This window comes from Eptatretus burgeri, unplaced genomic scaffold (genome assembly GCF_056783735.1).
Source record: "Eptatretus burgeri isolate ZD-2024b unplaced genomic scaffold, Ebu_testis_v1 Ebu_testis_scaffold_133, whole genome shotgun sequence".
NCBI classification, from domain to species: domain Eukaryota; kingdom Metazoa; phylum Chordata; class Myxini; order Myxiniformes; family Myxinidae; genus Eptatretus; species Eptatretus burgeri.
The window spans coordinates 18822-38204 of record NW_028222083.1 but is presented as its reverse complement, the minus strand read 5'-3'; the positions used below and the strand labels follow the sequence as shown (position 1 = coordinate 38204).

General features: G+C 46.6%; 2 protein-coding genes across 5 annotated transcripts; one reads left to right on the top strand and one right to left on the bottom strand.

Annotated features, from left to right (window-relative positions):
• Positions 1-843: 843 nt before the first annotated feature.
• LOC147007497 (uncharacterized) lies at positions 844-12576 on the bottom strand. 4 transcript variants are annotated; one of them, XM_085867023.1, is made up of 5 exons: positions 12363-12478; positions 10537-10682; positions 6470-6579; positions 3606-3660; positions 844-3499 (listed from the first exon to the last, which is right to left on the bottom strand). In XM_085867023.1, the coding sequence occupies exons 3-5, from the start codon at positions 6524-6526 to the stop codon at positions 2901-2903; spliced, it is 711 nt and encodes a 236-aa protein (XP_085723149.1). In that variant the 5' UTR covers positions 6527-6579; positions 10537-10682; positions 12363-12478; the 3' UTR covers positions 844-2900. The 4 variants fall into 4 exon arrangements, with proteins under 4 accessions (XP_085723149.1, XP_085723151.1, XP_085723148.1 ...); XM_085867025.1 differs by lacking the exon at positions 12363-12478 and adding an exon at positions 8898-9005 and having other exon boundaries at positions 10537-11662; XM_085867022.1 differs by lacking the exon at positions 10537-10682 and having other exon boundaries at positions 12444-12576.
• A 241-nt stretch (positions 12577-12817) lies between these two features.
• LOC147007496 (uncharacterized) lies at positions 12818-17070 on the top strand. The gene is made up of 2 exons (XM_085867021.1): positions 12818-13410; positions 15625-17070. Exons 1-2 carry the CDS (start codon positions 12982-12984, stop codon positions 16399-16401), a joined length of 1206 nt encoding a protein of 401 aa, XP_085723147.1. The 5' UTR covers positions 12818-12981; the 3' UTR covers positions 16402-17070.
• Positions 17071-19383: the final 2313 nt, after the last annotated feature.

Sequence of the window (19383 nt, the reverse complement as noted above, 5' to 3'; positions counted from 1 at the left end):
TGGAAGGGAAGGCAGCATGAGGGGAGGGGAAGACACTGTGAAGGGAAGGCAGCATGAGGGTAGGGGAAGGCAGCGTGGGGGAGGGGAAGGCAGCGTGAGGGGAGGGGAAGACACTGTGAGGGGAAGGGAAGGCAGCATGAGGGGAGTGGAAGGCAGCATGGGGGGAGGGGGAGGCACCGTGAGGGGAAGGGAAGGCAGCGTGAGGGGAAGGGAAGGCAGCGTGAGGGGAAGGGAAGGCAGCGTGAGGGGAAGGGAAGTGCAATAAAAAGTACCTAAACAGCAACATTTTCTTTTTAACTCCTGGTTCGATGTAAAACCAGACGGGAGCATTTAAAACCCACGCAATCTTCCTGGTAAATTAAAAACGAAACCGTCAGTCCTTAAACAATCCCCTTAACAGAGGGAGAGGGGAAATTTGTCTTTTCATTTCGACTCAATGACAACATCAACAATGAGGAGCAGTTCAAGGGGATCACGTGAATGGTGATAGTTCGTCATTTTCATAGAGTGAAGGGAAGATCATGAGAGGACAGACTCGGGGAGGCGATTCCATAGTTTAGAAACGAGGTACACAAATCACTGGAGCTGAGCAGTTAACCTGGATTTGGGGAGAGAAACAAGGTGTGGTTTGTTACCTGAACCAATGCAGCGCCTGGCCGGGCTCATCGGGGGACAAATGACTGAGAAAGAAGGTAGACACATCTCAAATAAGTAGACAAAACCAGCTTACAAAGGAAGTTCATAGTATGTGTCCAGTATGACTACTTCGATCTCAATCTTTAGGTTAAGAGTATCAACTCGGAGTTGAGTGAGTATGTTAGAGTGTATCTACAAGGTGGAGTTAGTTGGTCATGGTGGAACTGAAATTGATGAGCCAATCTTAAGCAGTTGGGCAATGGGTATAGCCCTTGATGACTGCAACAACATTGTTGATTCCATTATCTCATGTTGGGAAGGGAAGAAGGCTCACAGTCGTACAGAAGTTCAGAGGGTCCGGTGTGGCACCTTCTTCGGAAAGGAATGACAGGTAACCTTCAACAGCGAGGTGAGACGACCCTCAAAGGTGGATCTGCACAAGAGGTGTGATAGAGGAACAGCCAGTTAAGATTCACAGGTTTTGAGGAAGTGTGTCCTGCACCGATACCATCGGGACCATTTGTTGGTGAAGAGTCCATGTTCAAATACCTCTCCACCTTTGCAGGTGAGAAGTGCTCTTGTTCCTGGCAGTTACCTGTGATTTGGGGATATATGAAACAGGTAAGGGAGGGATTCACTGTGTCCTGAGATCCTCCTTTGAGAGCAAAGTGAGTGGTGTGATCTCATTGACTTGGTCACCATTAAGGTTTTACAAATACCATCAGTTTAATGAATGGATTACTTCTTGTACTTGGTACTTGACTCAGTGGCCCAATGGATAAGGCTTCGGCCTCCTGAGCTGTTTCGTATGACAATCTGTGTTGGAGACAAAACTGGATTCCACTGAAGATCCTCACGAGCCTAAAAGTTTTATATTTTATTTTAAAAGTTCATTCCCAAGAATTATGAAACATTTGTTCCAAAACCACCCACTTGATTACCACATTGTGCAATAGAATGATGACGTCACACTTTAGCATCCACTCTTGCATGATAATTATGGCAAAATAAAGTACACCGAGTTAAATTAAATGCGAAAAAACTCTGAGGAACAACAGAGAATTTATAATAAGCTTTCAAACTGGATAATTGACAAATCCTTTAATTTTAAGTGCATAGTCTACCTCGCCAGGACAGTAAGGCTGGCTGGCTGTCGACAAGACAGAAGAGAGAGAACACTTTAGAATTCACCTTTTCCCTGATGCGTGAGCCACACCGACCCCGGGGGTCTTTCCAGGGTGACTTCCACTTTCATAATGTGTGAGCTTGTCAACATTCCAAGGTGACCTTTAAAAAGACGGTCACCCTGGTTCGACCCAAACCTGTAGAATAACCATCTCCATCAGGTGACTCACACAATACTCAGGTGAAGGACGCAGCTACCGTGCAGACCTTACTGTGCCGTTTAACCCTCCGGGGATCTTTGTCTGGCCGAGGGTTAACCATGACAATCACCGCCGCGCCTCAGCACAGAGCGCCATTTCCTGTGTGATTTATATTTCACGGCGATGGCCCCGCTTCACACATGAGCGACAAAGGCTTCATCGGCTTGAGCCGTGACTTCTTGATCAAGAGTGTGAGGACGGCCGACTGAACGACAACACAATGACTGAAAAAATCTCAGGTATGAGAGAACGGAAACATCTGAAACACTGAACCCAAAATATTTGGTGATTCAATGGGCAGCAGATTTGAAGATCAAGAGAGAGGAACACAAGAAACTGACTCGGGAGAGCAGAGTTGGGTAGGAGGGAGGAGGTGAGAGGAGATAATTTTCAAAACGTTGCCTTGATGCAGGAGAAATATCTGGAAAATAGAAAACAAAGAGGATCAGAAAGGAAAGTAAAGTCTTGTGGATTAAATTATTGGAACGATCTGGGAATGTTGGCCAGGATTGTCAGAAATTTAGGAGGGGAGAGATGGAGCAGATATTTCTCTTTGCGCCACCATGGTGCAGGCACGGGGCTCTTGGAGAAAATATCCGGAAAAGAGAAAAGAAGGAGGACCAGAAAAACGGAATGAATCTGTCGTTCATGCACAGGTAAGTCCAGCATCCAATGGCTCGTTGGCCATCTTGGAGATAAGAGCGGAGGGATTTGGAGTCTTGCTTTTAGGGTGTGTCAATTTTTTCGCTTCACGTTTTTGGGAGATGGTTTTTGAGTTCCTTTGAAAAAATTCAGGAACCACTTTGATTTATTTTGGTCCTTGGCTGGTTCTTTTGAGCTCTTTTGGTTGTCTGGAATTGACTTTGCTGGGGAATTCTTTCATGACGAAGAGTCGTTGCTTTTTTGTCTCACGTTTTTTGATTGTTTTGAGGACGGAACTTTCTTTGGATCTGAATGTCCTTGCTCCAAAGGGACTGCAAAATAAACTTTCTTTTTTGGGGCGTTCTTAGTCGATCGACCCTGTCTATTTGTTTTGGCAGATCGTCCAAGTTGAGTCTCTACAGGTATAGATGCTCCTCCCACTGATGACGATTCAATCATACGAGGTGACACGTTTCCGTTGGATCCTGACTGTGTTGTGACGACCACTTCGTGATTTCTTGACATTAACCAATTGAACACCAAATTGGTGAATGTATAAACCTGCAAGTATTCATTCCTCATTCCATGAAATGGAAAATCCACATTCTCTCTGGCCTCTGCCATCATCCCGTATGATGTGGAACCACCCAGGATCACTGGGGGTGAAACGTCACTCCTCCGCAGCACGGCCTGCTGATTCTGCAGAGCTGGCTCTTGATCACGTGATCGCGATGTGTGATGCTGCTGCCTTGTCGACACAGGATCATTCACTCCCGAGCTCCCATTATCCCAGCTTCCGGTGCTTCTTCCTCTTAGCTTTTTGCAGCAACAGCAAACTGTGAATGAGTGAACAAAATTATTTTCAGACGGAGATACAATTCCTTCATTAAAATTTACTTTCGTGCAATGTGCCCGATCTCAATTAGAGGAAATTTAACTTACCCAAGTTGTTCCTTGCCATCCTACAATATTTCTCTTTCTGGAAGCGCTGTAAGATCTGTAACACAAAGAGAAGCGAACAATACACCTTGAAAGTGGACCTTGTGTCACGTGACTTCCTGTTCAATTCCATGCAAGTTCTGAACAAATGGTATAAGGAAGAATCAATTTGACTTGTCATGTTTGTGACTTCACACTCCATTATTTATATATTTAACACACTTCATTCCATCAACTTCGTCCATCCAGTTGTGGGTTTGGGTGTTCACTCCAGGGAGAACCCCTGGGGTCAGGGGCTGCTGGGTGGCAAAAACCCCCCTTCCCTCCGTCCCCCGCCACCCTTCAAGGGCAATTCTTCAAATCCCATTCCATTCCCTGATAATTTAAAGCCTATTTTCCCAACCAGATGCCTCAATATTGTTGTGTTATGATCCTTTTTATTTCAAAAGTGACGATTTCTTAAGCTCGATGTAGTATGAGCACAACCCCAAGGTTTACTCCACATAGAGTCGATGGATCCACGAGTGTATGACCTTCCTCTGTGGACTATCACTTATTAACTCCGCCACCGAAGGTGGGATGGAGGTTTTGTTTTCACTGCCGTCTGTCTTTCTGTGTACAGGATATCTCAAAAAGTTAGGGTTGAATGAAACTTGGTGGACAGGTGAGGTGGGTGACAAGAACAAGTCCATTCGATTTTGGTTCAGGTCTGGATGTGCGTACAGGGTGTTCCAAAAAGGTCCGGCCAACTTTGGTTGGTAATATAGTTAGAACCACAATTGATACAAGGATACCCTTTGTTTTATATGACACAGAAACTCATAAAGTTTTGTGCACACCATCAAGACACTTCAATGTGAGTTCCATTTGTCGTGTGCAGGACATCAAGATGGTGCACAAGCTCTTGCCATGTTTGGCTCAGTATGTTTGTGTCCACCAGTGTGCACGCAGCTGTGATCCGAGAACGAACATGCTGCAGGTTTGCCACCTTGGTGTTGTAGACAACATCTTTGACAAACCCCCACAGACAAAAAGTCAAGGGGGGGGGGGGTTATGTCTGGTGAACATGGGGGCCAAGTGGTTGGTCCATCTCGGCCAATCCAGTAACCTGGAAATTTTTCATTCAGGACGGCTCGAACTGAAGTTCAGTCATTCAGACTCTTGGGTCTCACTATCAGCCATGATCTTTCTTGGGCAAACCGCATTTCAAAGTTGGCCTCCAAAGCCAGCCACCAACAAGGCATCCTCTGTCGTAAAAAGTCCTTCATTGGCACACCTGAACTCCTATCCACCTGCATGGTCTTCATTCGCAGCTTGATGGAGTACTGCTCTTCCTGCCTCACATCTCGCTCAGCTTGAGGCCTTGGAAACAAAGGCCTTTAAGATCATTGGAATCTATGCTATGAAGCTGAATCTGTGAGTCTATCACGACGTCATCGCACATAGATCGGTGGTCTCTCTGTCTGATACCACCCCCTTTCTGCTCTTGTACCCTCTGCTCTTTCCGTGCTCTGCTTTACCTCCACCCCATTTTTCGAGACGGTCCACCAGCAATCGCTTCTGGTGTAACTACCAAAATCTAGAACCACTGCTCACCTCCACTTATTAGAACCCGACCGGTTTTACCGAAGGGGTCTATAGGTTTGCTTTCCATCCGTCCGTCCCTCCATCACACCTCGAGTTTTGCAGACGTTTTTCCCATTCCCTTCAAAATATTCAACTGAAACTTAGGACATGGCTTTATGATGATAAGCTGCAGAACAAGTTCGAGTTTCAGGACGTTTTGTCCATTTTTCACAGAGTTATGCCCTTTTTGGAGTGAGAAAATATCACATCAGTGGATGACATATATTGAAAAGCAATTATCGCTCTTCTTTGTTCCTTCTTTCCCCGTCTATGGAATCAACTTCCATATCCTCTTCAATCTCATTCTTCCCTCCAGGTCTTGAAGACAGCTGTTCATCACCATTTCAAGTCATCCCCCATCCAAAACCATGATCTTTTCTCCCCTAGTTGACACCCTCGCTCCCATTCCTTCCACCCCACCCCAATCCCTCCTCCTTCCAAATTTTCGCTCCTGAGTTTCCTTCTGGATCCATCTTGTCCACTCCGTGCATCCTCTCCTGCCTCTCATTCCTCCCCACACCCATTGTTTGTCCAAGTTTTCCCTCTATTTTGTCCCGTACCCCACTGTCGACACCTCAGCACCACTCCACCATACACCACTGCAATCTGGCCCTGGAGGTTTACTCCATGGTTTTCCTCCTATCATCAAGGAATGGTCGTCCCGAAGGTTTTTCCCCAATCCCGCCATCTGGTGACCTGCCCTGAAAAGGACAGCAGCACAGGAGGAACTCTCACGGAGTGGATTTTCAGATTTCCTGACATTTTAAAGCATTCTACTGTGGCTGGAGTGCAAATCCTGCCACCAATCTCCGAAAAAAACACTCCCCCAACTGCAGGAGGATGTCCGCAGACACAGTTGGACACCTGAAATGGATGGCCGTTGGCTCACAAGGAGTTCCTCCGCCCTTTGGAGCGACGCGCTGCTCCGGCACATGCTCCTATACCTGACCTGACCTGACCCCGCTGTCGGTGGCCCCACCCCTCTCTCCACTGTTCCTTTTGTTCTGTTGCGTCCTGATCCGTTCTATGTTCTCGCTCTTCCACGAAACTTAACCTTGTATTCAAAAATAAAAACCCACACTCTTCTTTCTCACACTTCCAATCAGAGTGGTGGAGTGCATACGAGGTGAGCTGTGTCCAATGTCCCTCAACAAGCCAGGACTCCGGCAAAGCTAAACTAAAAGAAACATTTTTGAACGGATTGTGAATATTTTTCACCAGGTAAGACATCAAAAGCATACCTGGATGACGATACTGAAGCACGCAAGCACTGCAGTTATGATGTCACACGCTGTCATCACGTCCAAACCCACATCTGGAGTGGTGGCCCAGTTGGAGAACTTGATTATTCCTGTAAACAAGAGCAAAGAGAGTGTTAAAAGGCTTTTCCTTGTGATGGAGATCCAAAGATCATGGAGGAGCTCAAACAGAAACCACACGGCGAGACAACGACATCAAATACAGTTTCGACATCAGAGTACTTTCATGTCGATCACAAAGACATTGGTGGACAATGTACAATTACATCGAGTGTAGGATATGAACACATGTTGCTAAGAAACCTTTCATCATCAGCAACATGAGCCAGAGCAACCTAAGTCGGGGGCCAAATCTTCCCCATTCTTCCTTGCTGCGCAGATTCGTCAGGGCAGAGCGGTCATGGACAGTCCCGATCGGTCCCTATGGACCGACCCATTCTCTCTTGTCTCTCTCTCTCTCTCTCTCTCTCTCTCTCTCTCTCTCTCTCTCTCTCTCTCTCTCTCTCTCTCTCTCTCTCTCTCTCTCTCTCTCTCTCTCTCTCTCTCTCTCTCTCTCAACTCTGCCGTGGCCGCGACTTCATGAAGGCGGGGGTGCACCATCCTGGATGTGGGGGATATCTGGGTCGCTCCTGGGAGATCGATCGGCTGTTTCCGTGCCGCACACCTGTTCGAGAGAACTGTCCGGCGCTAAACAACAACAACAACAACAACAACAACAACAACAGCCAAAGGTTCAGATGGGAACACCAGCGGATTGACCTCGAGGAAATGGTCCGTTGTTTCCTTGACGACAACATCACACGGGAAATAAATTTTTCTGAGAATCCGTCTCAATTTGCTCGCATCGCTCAAACCACCAATCGAGTTTGTTATATTATTATATTTTTGTTTTTATTACTTATTTGCAAGATTCAAAATGAACAGAGTTGTTTTCAAGGCAAAGTTAATTGCAAACAGCAATGCGAACAACAAATTTACTCAACAACTAAAAACTCCAACTCGATGAACCATGTACGTAGTAGAGCAACCAGTTGAGCAACCAGCTCAACTCTCCTTCGATGAACCAAGCACAAAAAGCGAACCACCTCTCTTCCGAACAAAGACAGAGCCCAAAAAGCGAACTGAGCCAAGCAGAACCAAAAAGCCTCCAACCCTAACCCGAGCCAAGCAGAACCCGAAGGCCAACTACCAGCCAAGCCCGAACCAACTCGAGCCAAGCAGAGTGTCCCTTTTTTATTCCCATCGGCCCCCTCCCTCGCTCCCGCGTGACTCATGCCCTCGTGCTCCCTCCCCCGGTCAACCACGGGTAGGAGGGAGTTGTTTATGTCCTGAATCAGGGGACGAGAGGGCTCTTCTTCCTCTTCCCAGAAGAGGGGGAGGGTCGGCTTCCTTTGTGTTGTGATCGCTCCCTAACTATGAAATTAAATCACAGCACATCTAATCGATTTCTGCCCATTAAACAATGGAAGGTGAGCTATCTATGGAACATGCACTTATCGACATAACTGAGCTGAAGGAACCTGTATGTTGAGTGCGATTGAATTCCAAATTCGTAACAGTATGTTTGTCATTTGTTGACATTGGTCAAATGTCTTTGGAATACCTTCAAATCCAATTCTATATCGCATGTTCCGATTCATTCTCTTCTGGGAGTCTGGGCTAAAAGGACTAAACATGGATAGCAGGCTGGCTGGCTGGTGAGGACAAATCAGTAACGTGCAGGGAAGCTAGTGGACTCTCTAGTGGTGTTATAGAGCTCGGTGGTTCAGACGAACATGTCTGAAGAATCAACCAGTAGCAGAAGTAGCAACCCCCCTCCTCAATGTGTGTTGCAATGTGGTGATCATATTAATCATTAAGACTCACTTGATGGGATTTCTAGTGGAAAGTGGCAAAGCTTGCGTGAAAAAGCAGCTAATTGGAGGGGGTATGGCATGGTGTATGAGAGTGTCAACTGGGAAAATGGACACAAAGGTCTTTACATGCACAAGGAATGTTACCTGTCTATTTCAAGCAAGAGAAAGCTCCAGCAAGCTGAAAAGCGAAAATCTGCATATAGTGAACAAAGCAGGTAACCCCTACAGTTGCAGTTCTACTTGCAGTCTTTAAATACTGCGTTGGCCTTGTTTTGCCCTGACCTTTTCTGCTATTTGTGCTTGGAGAACAGTTCGTGCTTATTTGTTCACACTAGTTCCAGCTCACTATTTTATTTCGTTGAGTTTGTTGGTTTCATGTTTTCTTTACACTTGCGCATTTTTATGCATAATTGGAGGTGCAAAAGTTTGACAATTGAACTTCATTTGTTGTGCGACATTCGCCTCTTTGATCAACCCTGCTGTTTTATTGGGTTTGGATTTCCTCAATTGATCTTGTGTTTACTAGTTGTTACCACCACACATGAACTCAATACCTTGTTGTTGTTGTTGTTTTCTCCTGTGTGTGCAGTGAATCTTCGTCTGCGTCCGAGACCCCGAAATCTGCTGCTGCTGATCCCCTTCCAGCTCCTTCACCGAAACATCTACATTCGAGTATAGGGCATCTACGTGATAAAAACTTATGTGTCCAGAAGACAAAAAGTATCCTGGACGGAAATTAAATACTTTGTATCTTCTAAATCAAGAAAAGGCTTGGAACGTGTTAAACAGCACACAGTTACGAGACGACATGGACATGAGAGATTGCAAGTTCTCAAACTGATTGACGCCACACCTGACCCATTTGCAGCTGAGATACGATACCATCATCGCTGCTGGCTCAAGCACATCAGCAACAATAAGATTAATGATGAAAGGCGTGAGCTGAATGATGAATGAGCTGCAAAAATGACCATAAAAATGAGTTGGAAACAACCGAGATCATATTTTCAGGTCTGACGATGACCTCAAAATGGGCAAGTAACACCTGGAATTAATTTTAGTCAAAATGACAATTCATAATTCATGCCTGTATGTTAATTTACTCAAGATTTATGTATCTATCTATAATTCCAGCAATCTCTGTGTGTCTGTGTGTCTGTGACCGCTGTTTCTCGACAACCACTGGTCCGATCTAATTGAAACTTGCCAGGTATATTTCTGGGGACCTGACGATGTGCCTTTTCAAGGTTTGATATGAATCGGACAAGTGGTTCCCAAGTTAGGGCCATTTATTTACCAAACCAATGACAGGACACAGTGCTTTGACGTCACAATTCTTTTTCTTTTTCACGTACGGCCACGCATGTACAGGCACGTACTATTTTTTTAATTTCCAAGATGGCCACTGGCGGCCATTTTGGATTTCAGAGTGAAGATGATGTCCAAGTCGACAAGTTACACCTGGAATGAATTTCCCGCCATATAATTACTTGAAAACAATACCTTAATCGTCTTCCTACCTTAACTGGTTTGGAAGATGTGAAATATTCCTATATTCAATATGGCTGTTGGCGGCCATCTTGGATTTCACATTGAAGATGACCATGAAATGAAAGAATAACCACTGGAATGGACCCCTAGTCATTAAATTAGTAAAAAACGACACTTATTTCATGTCTGTAAGTTATTTTACTCAAGAGTTATGTAATCGTGTAATTTCCAAGATGGCCGCCAGCGGCCATTTTGGATTTTGCCCTCTGGTGGAGTTAGCCCACACTTTTGGGAGGGGCATAGGAACTCATTTTTTTTCTAAATACCCCAAAGTACCAAAATCCATCGTCAAACGAACTTGTGCTCTCCATGGTCACGGGAGTCTCAGTGGCAAATCCAGGGGGGTTTCCTGGTTGCCCGGAACCCCCCCCCTTAACAAAAATTATTTACCATTACAGTGGCAAACCCAGGGGTTCCCTGGTCACCCAGAACTCCTTCTCCCACGAAAGTGTGCCACAAAAATGGCCAGAAGCCTCAGAAAAAACTGTATCAATACAGTACCTAATAAACAATAAACCACTAACAGCTCACAGTAGCAAAAAACAAGATTTGAGTTTATGCTCAGTCTGTTAAGCAATGCATGTTAAAGACAGCCCAGGCACGTCTTTAAACAAAAGAGCAAAAGAAACAAAGATAACACACCAGCTGATAATCCAGCAGAGTACTCCAGGAGAATTGTGGCTATTCCGATTCGAGATCATCTGACAGCTGAGCTCAATACGCGGTTCAGCTCCTTGCACCAGAAGGCAATGCAGGGACTCAGCCTGATTCCATCCATCTTGGTCAACCTCACACCAGCAGAGGGGAAGAAGAGATTACTTGAAGCTGTTAACCTCCACCAAGATGATCTCCCATCCATTGGAAGCATTAAGAGTGAGGTGCACAGCTGGATGGTTAAATGGGAAGAGAAGACTAAAGACCAGGGTCACACCAGCCTTCCAAGTACACTGGGCACTACACTTTTCCAGACCTCAAGTTCCATGTTCCCGAACTTTAGAACCCTGCTCACCATCCTCTGTACCCTGCCAGTGACATCCTGTTCAGTTGAAAGGTCATTCAGTGGGCTTAAGAGAATTAAAACCCCATGAAGGTCAACCATGGGGAATGAGAGACTGACTGGACTGATACTGCTCCACATGCATAGAGACATCCATGTGGACGTTAGCAAAGTGATTGACATATTTGCACAGAGGAATCCAAGGAGGATGAAACTTGCAAATGTACTTGTAGATGCCAACACATGTGATTAAATTTATAACAGATTGTTGCTCACAAGTGCTTTTGCAAAAAGAACAGACAGAGCTGTGAACATTTATTTTGCAATATCTGTTGTCCTCTGTGATCATCATAGAAATTGTTGAACGTATAAGTACAGGGACTGAGAAACTGTCATTAGATTAATGCAAGACACGGTATCTAAAGAGAACTCGATGATAATGAATTGATGATAGAAACAGTGTTCATAAAAAAAATATGTATAACTTGACCAGAGCTCTACTAAACACTGAGTAAAGGTAGTTGTATTCAAGTTGTTATATTTAACAAAGTTGCTAGTGTGTCATATTGGCACTACCATCACTCAGGAAGGTCTCACTAGTCATGATATTTAAGATTGAAAGTTGTAGTTTGTTGAATTCATTTTAGAATAGCTATTTTATTTTTAGTTATGCATTTAAATATTAAATTAATTAACTTTTATAGTGAACGCAGTGAGCTTCATACTTAATGCATGCACGTGAGAGAATAGGAAACAACAACAACAACAACAACAACAACAACAACAACACAATCCCCCTGGCTATTTGGAATCCGTGTCGTTGGCTATGACCCTTTTGCTTCCTGTTGTTTTCAAACGCTGTGCGGTGTATAAACACGATTGGGTTTTATTTCTATCTTGTGAATATTTCTTAACGCGTGCACATGAGAGAATAGGAAACAACAACACCAACAACACACTACCATGGCAATTTGGAATCCGTGTCGTTGGTAATGACCCTTTTGCTTCCGTTTTTTTTTTTTGTTTCTGGTTTTTTTTTTTGTTTCCGGTTTTTGTCATGGGGAATGATGCATGCCGGGAGATACAGGCATCGTCGGAGACCTGAAAGACCCAAATAATATCAGACATGGTGTATATTTCCTCCACTGATTTTAATAAAGATATCTCCCGCATCATCAAAAAATTATTTTTAATCGTGATTTACGTTATTTGATCGCTGATCCCGAACCCAGGCCGAAGTAACCGGAAATTGCGTATACAGTTGTGAACAAGTTATAGGTAAAGTCAGAAGCGAATGCAAGAAGAATTCTACGTTCGCTTCTCGGCTTTGCCTATTCCATGTTATATTTTTGCACAATCCATGCAAAATCAAAGAATATGTGAATGTGCATTGATTTGAAAGCTGCAATAAAGTTTTCAAAACGTTCATATGACTAAGATTTTCTATTATTTGGAACCCCCCCCCCCTTACCCAATTCCTGGATTTGCCCCTGAGTCCTGGATATGACCCGACGATGAGTGTGGCGATCAGTGAACCGAGCACGACACTTGCCTTATATCGAAGAGAAATCGTTCTTCTTCTTCTTCTTCTTCTTCTTCTTCTTCTTCTTCTTCTTCTTCTTCTTCTTCTTCTTCTTCACCAGCACGAGTAAATGTGGATTTGTGGAAACGACTGTCCGAGTCACAAGGCACAGGCTTGACGGGCCAAACGGCCTTCTCCTGCTTCGAAGGACCTACGGATAATAAAACAACAACTACACCACATAAGAGGAAGAAGAACCCCAGTCTGTTTTTTAGCCCCGCCCACCGAGGCTCCTCGGCGCACGGCCTCCTCCTGCTTCGAAGGACCTACGGATAATAAAACAACAACTACACCACATAAGAGGAAGAAGAACCCCAGTCTGTTTTTTAGCCCCGCCCACCGAGGCTCCTCGGCGCACGGCCTCCTCCTGCTTCGAAGGACGTACAGACCATAAAACAACAACTACACCACGTAAGAGGAAGAAGAACCCCCAGTCTGTTTCTTAGCCCCGCCCACCGAGGTTCCCTGGCGCTGTGCTCCCGTTTATCGTTGTTTTGAGTGTTTGGCGATGGACGTCGATCCGCTCATGCGAGAGACCAGGTCGGTGATCAAGGCCTACGTGACGCACCGTCTGGCACCGGACGTGCCGCAGTCCCTCGACCAAGTGGCGGAAATCCTCATCTGGCTCGGTGACAAGATGTTTTACAAACACCGCGAGACGTACGAGAAAATGGCGCGAAGCTTGCACCTGAAGGCCGCGTCGAGTGACGCGAGCTCGGTGTCAACAACGGTGATCCGCCTCGCGGAAGAGGTGTTCGACGACGACGAGGTGAACTGGGGAAACCTCATCAAAAACATCGTCCTCTTGACCGCGGCCGCCGTTGAAATGGTCCACCTGTTCGGAACGGTCGCCGTCTGGACCGAGATGTTGTCCTTCGAGATGAGCCGGGTCACGGTGGAGCGACACGGACGCTGGATTCGAGAACGAGGCGGCTGGGTGGGTCTCGGAGCGAGTGTGTGTGGGTCCTGGTGCTTCGGGTCACGTCCCTGAACCGGGAGCCTCCTGAGCTACTCGAGACCTTTGGTTGTTGTGTGTGGGTGCTTTGAGAGACCAGACAGACTGTTCCATTAATAGCGGGGTTAGAGGTCAGTGTTGGAGTACCAGCGTTAGCCGTTCGGGTTCGGGGTTTGGTTCTGGGTCGGGGTACCATGGTCAGAGTTAGGTGTACCATGATCAGAGTTTGGTGTACCAGGGTCAGAGTTTGGGTCGGGGTACGATGGTCAGAGTTTGGTGTGCCATGGTCAGAGTTTGGGTCAGGGTACGATGGGTCAGAGTTTGGGTCAGGGTACGATGGGTCAGAGTTTGGGTCAGGGTACGATGGGTCAGAGTTTGGGTCGGGGTACGATGGTCAGAGTTTGGTGTGCCATGGTCAGAGTTTGGGTCAGGGTACGATGGGTCAGAGTTTGGGTCGGGGTGCCATGGTCAGAGTTTGGGGTTGGGGTACCAGGGTTCGAGTTCAGGGTCGGGGTGCCATGGTCAGAGTTTGGTGTACCAGGGTCAGAGTTTGGGTCGGGGTACGATGGTCAGAGTTTGGTGTGCCATGGTCAGAGTTTGGGTCAGGGTACGATGGGTCAGAGTTTGGGTCGGGGTGCCATGGTCAGAGTTTGGGGTTGGGGTACCAGGGTTCGAGTTCAGGGTCGGGGTGCCATGGTCAGAGTTTGGTGTACCAGGGTCAGAGTTTGGGTCGGGGTACGATGGTCAGAGTTTGGTGTGCCATGGTCAGAGTTTGGGTCAGGGTACGATGGGTCAGAGTTTGGGTCGGGGTGCCATGGTCAGAGTTTGGGGTTGGGGTACCAGGGTTCGAGTTCAGGGTCGGGGTGCCATGGTCAGAGTTTGGTGTACCAGGGTCAGAATTTGGTGTACCAGGGTCAGAGTTTGGAGTCAGGGTGCGATGGTCAGAGTTTGGGTCGGGGTGCCATGGTCAGAGTTAGGTGTACCAGGATCAGAGTTTGGGGTCGGGGGTCCAGGGTCAGAATTTGGGGTCGGGGTGCCATGGTCAGAGTTAGGTGTACAAGGATCAGAATTTGGGGTCAGGGTACAAGGGTCAGAGTTTGGGGTTGGGGTTCCAGGCTTTGGGGTTGGGGTACCAGGGTTCGAGTTTGGAGTCAGGGTACAAGGGTCAGAGCTTGGGTTGGGGTTCCAGGGTCAGAGTTTGGGGTCAGGGTACCAGGGTTCGAGTTTGGAGTCAGGGTACAAGGGTCAGAGCTTGGGTTGGGGTTCCAGGGTCAGAGTTTGTGGTCAGGGTACCAGGGTTAGAGTTTGGAGTCAGGGTACAAGGGTCAGAGCTTGGGTTGGGGTTCCAGGGTCAGAGTTTGTGGTCAGGGTACCAGGGTTAGAGTTTGGAGTCAGGGTACAAGGGTCAGAGCTTGGGTTGGGGTACCAGGGTTCGAGGTCAGGGTCGGGGTGCCACCACGGAGTGAGGATACCTGAATAGAAAACGTCCTGCCATCATCTGTTTCCATCCTCACCCTTTTCTCTACCCACTCTTCTCTCGGCACTTCGCCCCCTCCCCTCCCCATTCCTTCCTCTGTATATTGTTGTTGCCTCCACCACCAAAGGTGTTCTACGTACATAGGTCATGTTTGCACCCCTGCCTGTTTGTGTGTGAGCATGATATCTCAAAAAGTTGTGAATGGATTCGGACAAAACTTGGTGGACAAGTTGGATGTGTGACAAGGACGAATTAATGAGTTGTCGGTTCAGGTTCTCATCGAGATCCAGTCCATCAGTGGTGGACAAAACGTGAACCGTTCAGCCTGACCGAGGGATCCGCTCTTCCGAGTCCCGTTCTAGTTAGTGGTTGCGCTTCGTGGTTGTTCACCAAACAATGGTTGCTGTCTTCATCAAGTTAACTTAGGAACCTCATTTTGAACCTTTTCTTGCTTTGCTTTTATAATCACGTGACCACTGTAATTGGCTTATATCACAGATAGCACCTGTAATTTATTGTGGGTGGAAGGGGTGGGGATTTTTTTGGGGGGGGGAGGGGGGTGTGAATCACCTGTTATTTCGACATGTCGATCATGTTTATTATTTATTATTTCTTGGACAATGTCTATGCAAATTCGGTTGTTGTCTCTCTTGTGCAATTTCCTGTCTATCAGTCATTTCCTCTGTCCTTGATTGGTTCTTCTTGTTTCACACCCACAGAACTCTTGTCTTACTCACTTGACCCGACTCTCCATGGTGTCCAATAAATTGGAACAACATGGAACTGAAGATGTGGATGAGATGTCCACGATTGCTTCTATCAACGTCGCCGGTACAAGTCCAGATAGTATTGAGGACATGCCAGAGCCTTCCGGGAGGATGTACAAGTCCCCAGGTTTCCCTGAAACTCCTCGCCAAACGTTCAATCACCTCGTTAAAAAGTCACCACCTCCGTCCACTTCTCGAGTGCAGCCGAAGTCACCTCCTCATTCAGTCGATCAGATGCGGAAAAAGCTGCGTTCATGGTTTGTGCGACAAACACAGACAAAGTCACGTCCCATGACGTCTTCTCAGGTGCAGGTGAAGCCACCACCTAATGTGTCGTGGCTTCACCTGTACCTGAGATCGCACCTTCCTTCACTGCGAGTTCACGCTAAGCCACACCATCAATCTCAGGCCGATTGGGTCCCCAAACGGAATCCCAAAGTCAAGTGCCGGTTGAAAGCCGAATTACCTCCGACAGAGACTTCAAGGACACGTGTTCCACAAAAGAGAAAGGTAAACGTGCGCTCAAAAGACCCCACCAGATGTCGCAAGACCTGCGAGCAGCTCACCATGTTGAAAGAAGCGTTTCTAGGTACTCAGTGGCCAAACAAGAAACAGTGCAATGACCTGGAGGTTTGGACAGGTCTTCATCACCATGTTGTAAAAAAAATGGTTTGTGAACACCCGCTGCGTTCTCAAGCGAAAGACACCTCGGTGGGCTCGCTCGATTGAAACGCTCCAAGGCTCAAGATGGAGAAAAGAGAAACCCGCCCTCTTGAAACCTACCGCAGCGACACTTGACAGTTACATGGGACGAAAGTTTGTTGAGGGTTGTGATGTTGAGAAGGTCTGTGAGCGGTCGGACCTTGGCGATCAGGTGGTTCACAATGGCTTTTCACAAAAGAAGAAAGAACATCATGTCGGTGATGGGGATGGAGATGGGGGAGAAGAAGAAGAAGTAGAAGAAGAAGAAGAAGAAGAAGAAGAAGAAGAAGAAGAAGAAGAAGAAGAAGAAGAAGTAGAAGAAGAAGAAGAAGAAGAAGAAGGCTTTTCACAAAAGAAGAAAGAACATCATGTCGGTGATGGGGATGGAGATAGGAGAGAAAAATAAGAAGAAGATGGTGACTCGTCGGCGGGAGATGTAACAGATGACAGCGATGATTGGACGAAGGAAGAGGGTCATGGTTTATGTTCAGAAAATGTGATTTCTAACTCCTCGACTGATGATGAGGTGTGAGAGTCTTCATCGATTTGGAGTTGGGAGAAAATCATCGCCCCCCCCCTCTCCCCAACTCCTCGAAGGGTTAGGGTGTTTTTTGTCCCCAATGTCAGTGTACTCTCCATCACGTCCACCCTTTCATGGACCAACGTTTTGATTCAATAAAGATTCTTTAAAATGTTTTTCCTTTTTTCAAAATCAAATTATTTATTTTTTAATTTTTGGCTGATGTGGAATTTGCATTTCAGATATAAAGGTATTGTCATCGTGCACCGTCTGTCTGTCCGTCTCCTTTATCGACTTCCCCGGCCAAACCGCCGGGCCGACCCGGCTGAACTCCGGCAGCGACGTTCCCCTAGTGACGGCCAACAGGAATATTGTAAAGCTCGTTGCGGTCACGTGACTTTAAGTCGGTCAAAATGGCCGACTTAGTAAATTTCTTCAAAAATATTCTTCGCCAGACCCACCAGTCAGAAAGCTACTAAATTTGGGTAAAAACATTAGAACAGGATCCTGATGTTAAATATCAGAGGTCATGCCGATCACGTGACCGGAAGTGCGTCAAAATGGCCGTTCTCGGTCAATTTGGGGGAAAATCGTGTAAATTCCTGTGGACAAAAAATGTTCTTCTCCAGGACCCACGAGTTGGAATCGAACCAAATTTGAGTTACGACATTCGGACACGGTCCTCATGCTAAATTGCGGAGGCCATGCTGATCACGTGACCGGAAGTGCGTCGAAATGGCGGTCACACAAGTTCCTTACAAAACCCTTCTTCTCTCGACCCACCAGTCATAATGTTCCCAAATCTCGGTTACAACATTAGGCCAGGGCCCTGATAAGCTCCAAGTCCAGTGGTCCCATCTTTTATCATGAAAAAATGTCCGCCCATTCAAGTATGTACACAATGACATACACTCATCAACTCTTCAAGAGTGACGTCAGAAGCATTTAAAATCCATAACTTTTATTCTCGAGCGTTTTCTGAACTACAAAGACTTAAAATAACAAACTATGGACAAGGAAACGAGACGCAGGTGGAGGCCATTGGGCCCATCATGCCTGCACGACATCAACAGCACACTCATTTACCAACACAAGGTCCGAAGGAATTTGGAACTTCAGTCGATTTGTTTGTAGGCTGCAAATTGGTTTATAACATGTTTTTATGTCGGGAGGATTAACGAGAGTGTGTTCATGTTCACGGCCACCATTAGACTCCCACCTTCTCATCAGTTTGGCTGGGCTCGGCCGAGGGAAGTTTGATCCAAGTCCTTCACGAATCGGCTGATGCCGGCGATAACTAGACGGCTTAGAGACGACGGGATGTCCGGCTTAACGTCCATCCGAGGGACGACACACACACACACACACGTTGATGGATCACCCTGTTCCTCCATCAGACACACACGTTCTCTCTGCTCCTCACTCTACCAACGATTTGGTTGTTGCTCCACACTAACTTGGTTTTGTTTAAACTCTTTAATTTGCATCATTTTGGTACGTAATAAATAAACGACAGGTAAATCCATGTTTTCAATTTTGACCAAAATTGTTCGATAAACGGGAAGAGGTGAACTTCCTTAAAACACCCACAACAAGGTAAAATGTCAAAAGATGGTCGTGGTGGTCATCCATGAGGATTGTGGTGTCGTGTTGTGGTGTCGTTTTGTGGTGTAGTGTCGTATTGTGGTGTGTTGTGGTGTCATGTTGTGGTGTCGTATTGTGGTGTGGTGTCGTGTTGTGGTGTCGTATTGTGGTGTGTTGTGGTGTCGTGTTGTGGTGTCGTGTTGTGGTGTCGTATTGTGGTGTGGTGTCGTGTTGTGGTGTCGTATTGTGGTTTGGTGTCGTATTGTGGTGTGTTGTGGTGTCGTATTGTGGTGTCGTATTGTGGTGTCGTGTGGGGTCGTATTGTGGTTTGGTGTGGTGTTGTGGTGTCGTATTGTGGTGTGTTGTGGTGTCGTGTTGTGGTGTCGTATTTTGGTGTGTTGTCGTGTTGTGGTGTCGTATTGTGGTGTGTTTTGGTGTGTTGTAGTGTCGTATTGTGGTGTCGTGTCGTATTGTGGTGTGCTGTCATGTTGTGGTGTGGTGTTGTGGTGTCGTATTGTGGTGTGTGATTGGTCGAATTGGAGTCACGACCTAAGACGATGAAAATGGGGTCATGATGTCACCTGGTAGGATGTTGTTTTTTTTTATGATCGTGCTACATTAGAAAGGGAGACCATTCAGGTCGCACCACAACCTGCAAGGTTCGCCATTTGTCTTTCCAAATCGGGAAACCGTCACCATGGATACCAAGCTCCGCCCCGACACCGTGGATATCAAGCCCCGCCCCTACACCATGGATACCAAGCTCCGCCCCGACACCGTGGATATCAAGCCCCGCCCCTACACCATGGATACCAAGCCTCGCCCCTTCACCATGGATACCAAGCCCCGCCTCGCCACCGTGGATATCAAGCCCCGCCCCTTCACCATGGATACCAAGCTCCGCC

Excerpts from the sequence above, each read along its gene's own strand:
- LOC147007497 (XM_085867022.1), bottom strand. The coding sequence starts at position 6,526 with ATGACAGCGTGTGACATCATAACTGCAGTGCTTGCGTGCTTCAGTATC. Across the intron at positions 3,661-6,469 it reads GCTTCAGTATCGTCATCCAG|ATCTTACAGCGCTTCCAGAA; the intron begins GTATGCTTTTGA and ends TTTGTGTTACAG. Across the intron at positions 3,500-3,605 it reads GATGGCAAGGAACAACTTGG|TTTGCTGTTGCTGCAAAAAG; the intron begins GTAAGTTAAATT and ends ACTCATTCACAG.
- LOC147007496 (XM_085867021.1), top strand. The coding sequence starts at position 12,982 with ATGGACGTCGATCCGCTCATGCGAGAGACCAGGTCGGTGATCAAGGCC. Across the intron at positions 13,411-15,624 it reads TTCGAGAACGAGGCGGCTGG|AACTCTTGTCTTACTCACTT; the intron begins GTGGGTCTCGGA and ends TCACACCCACAG.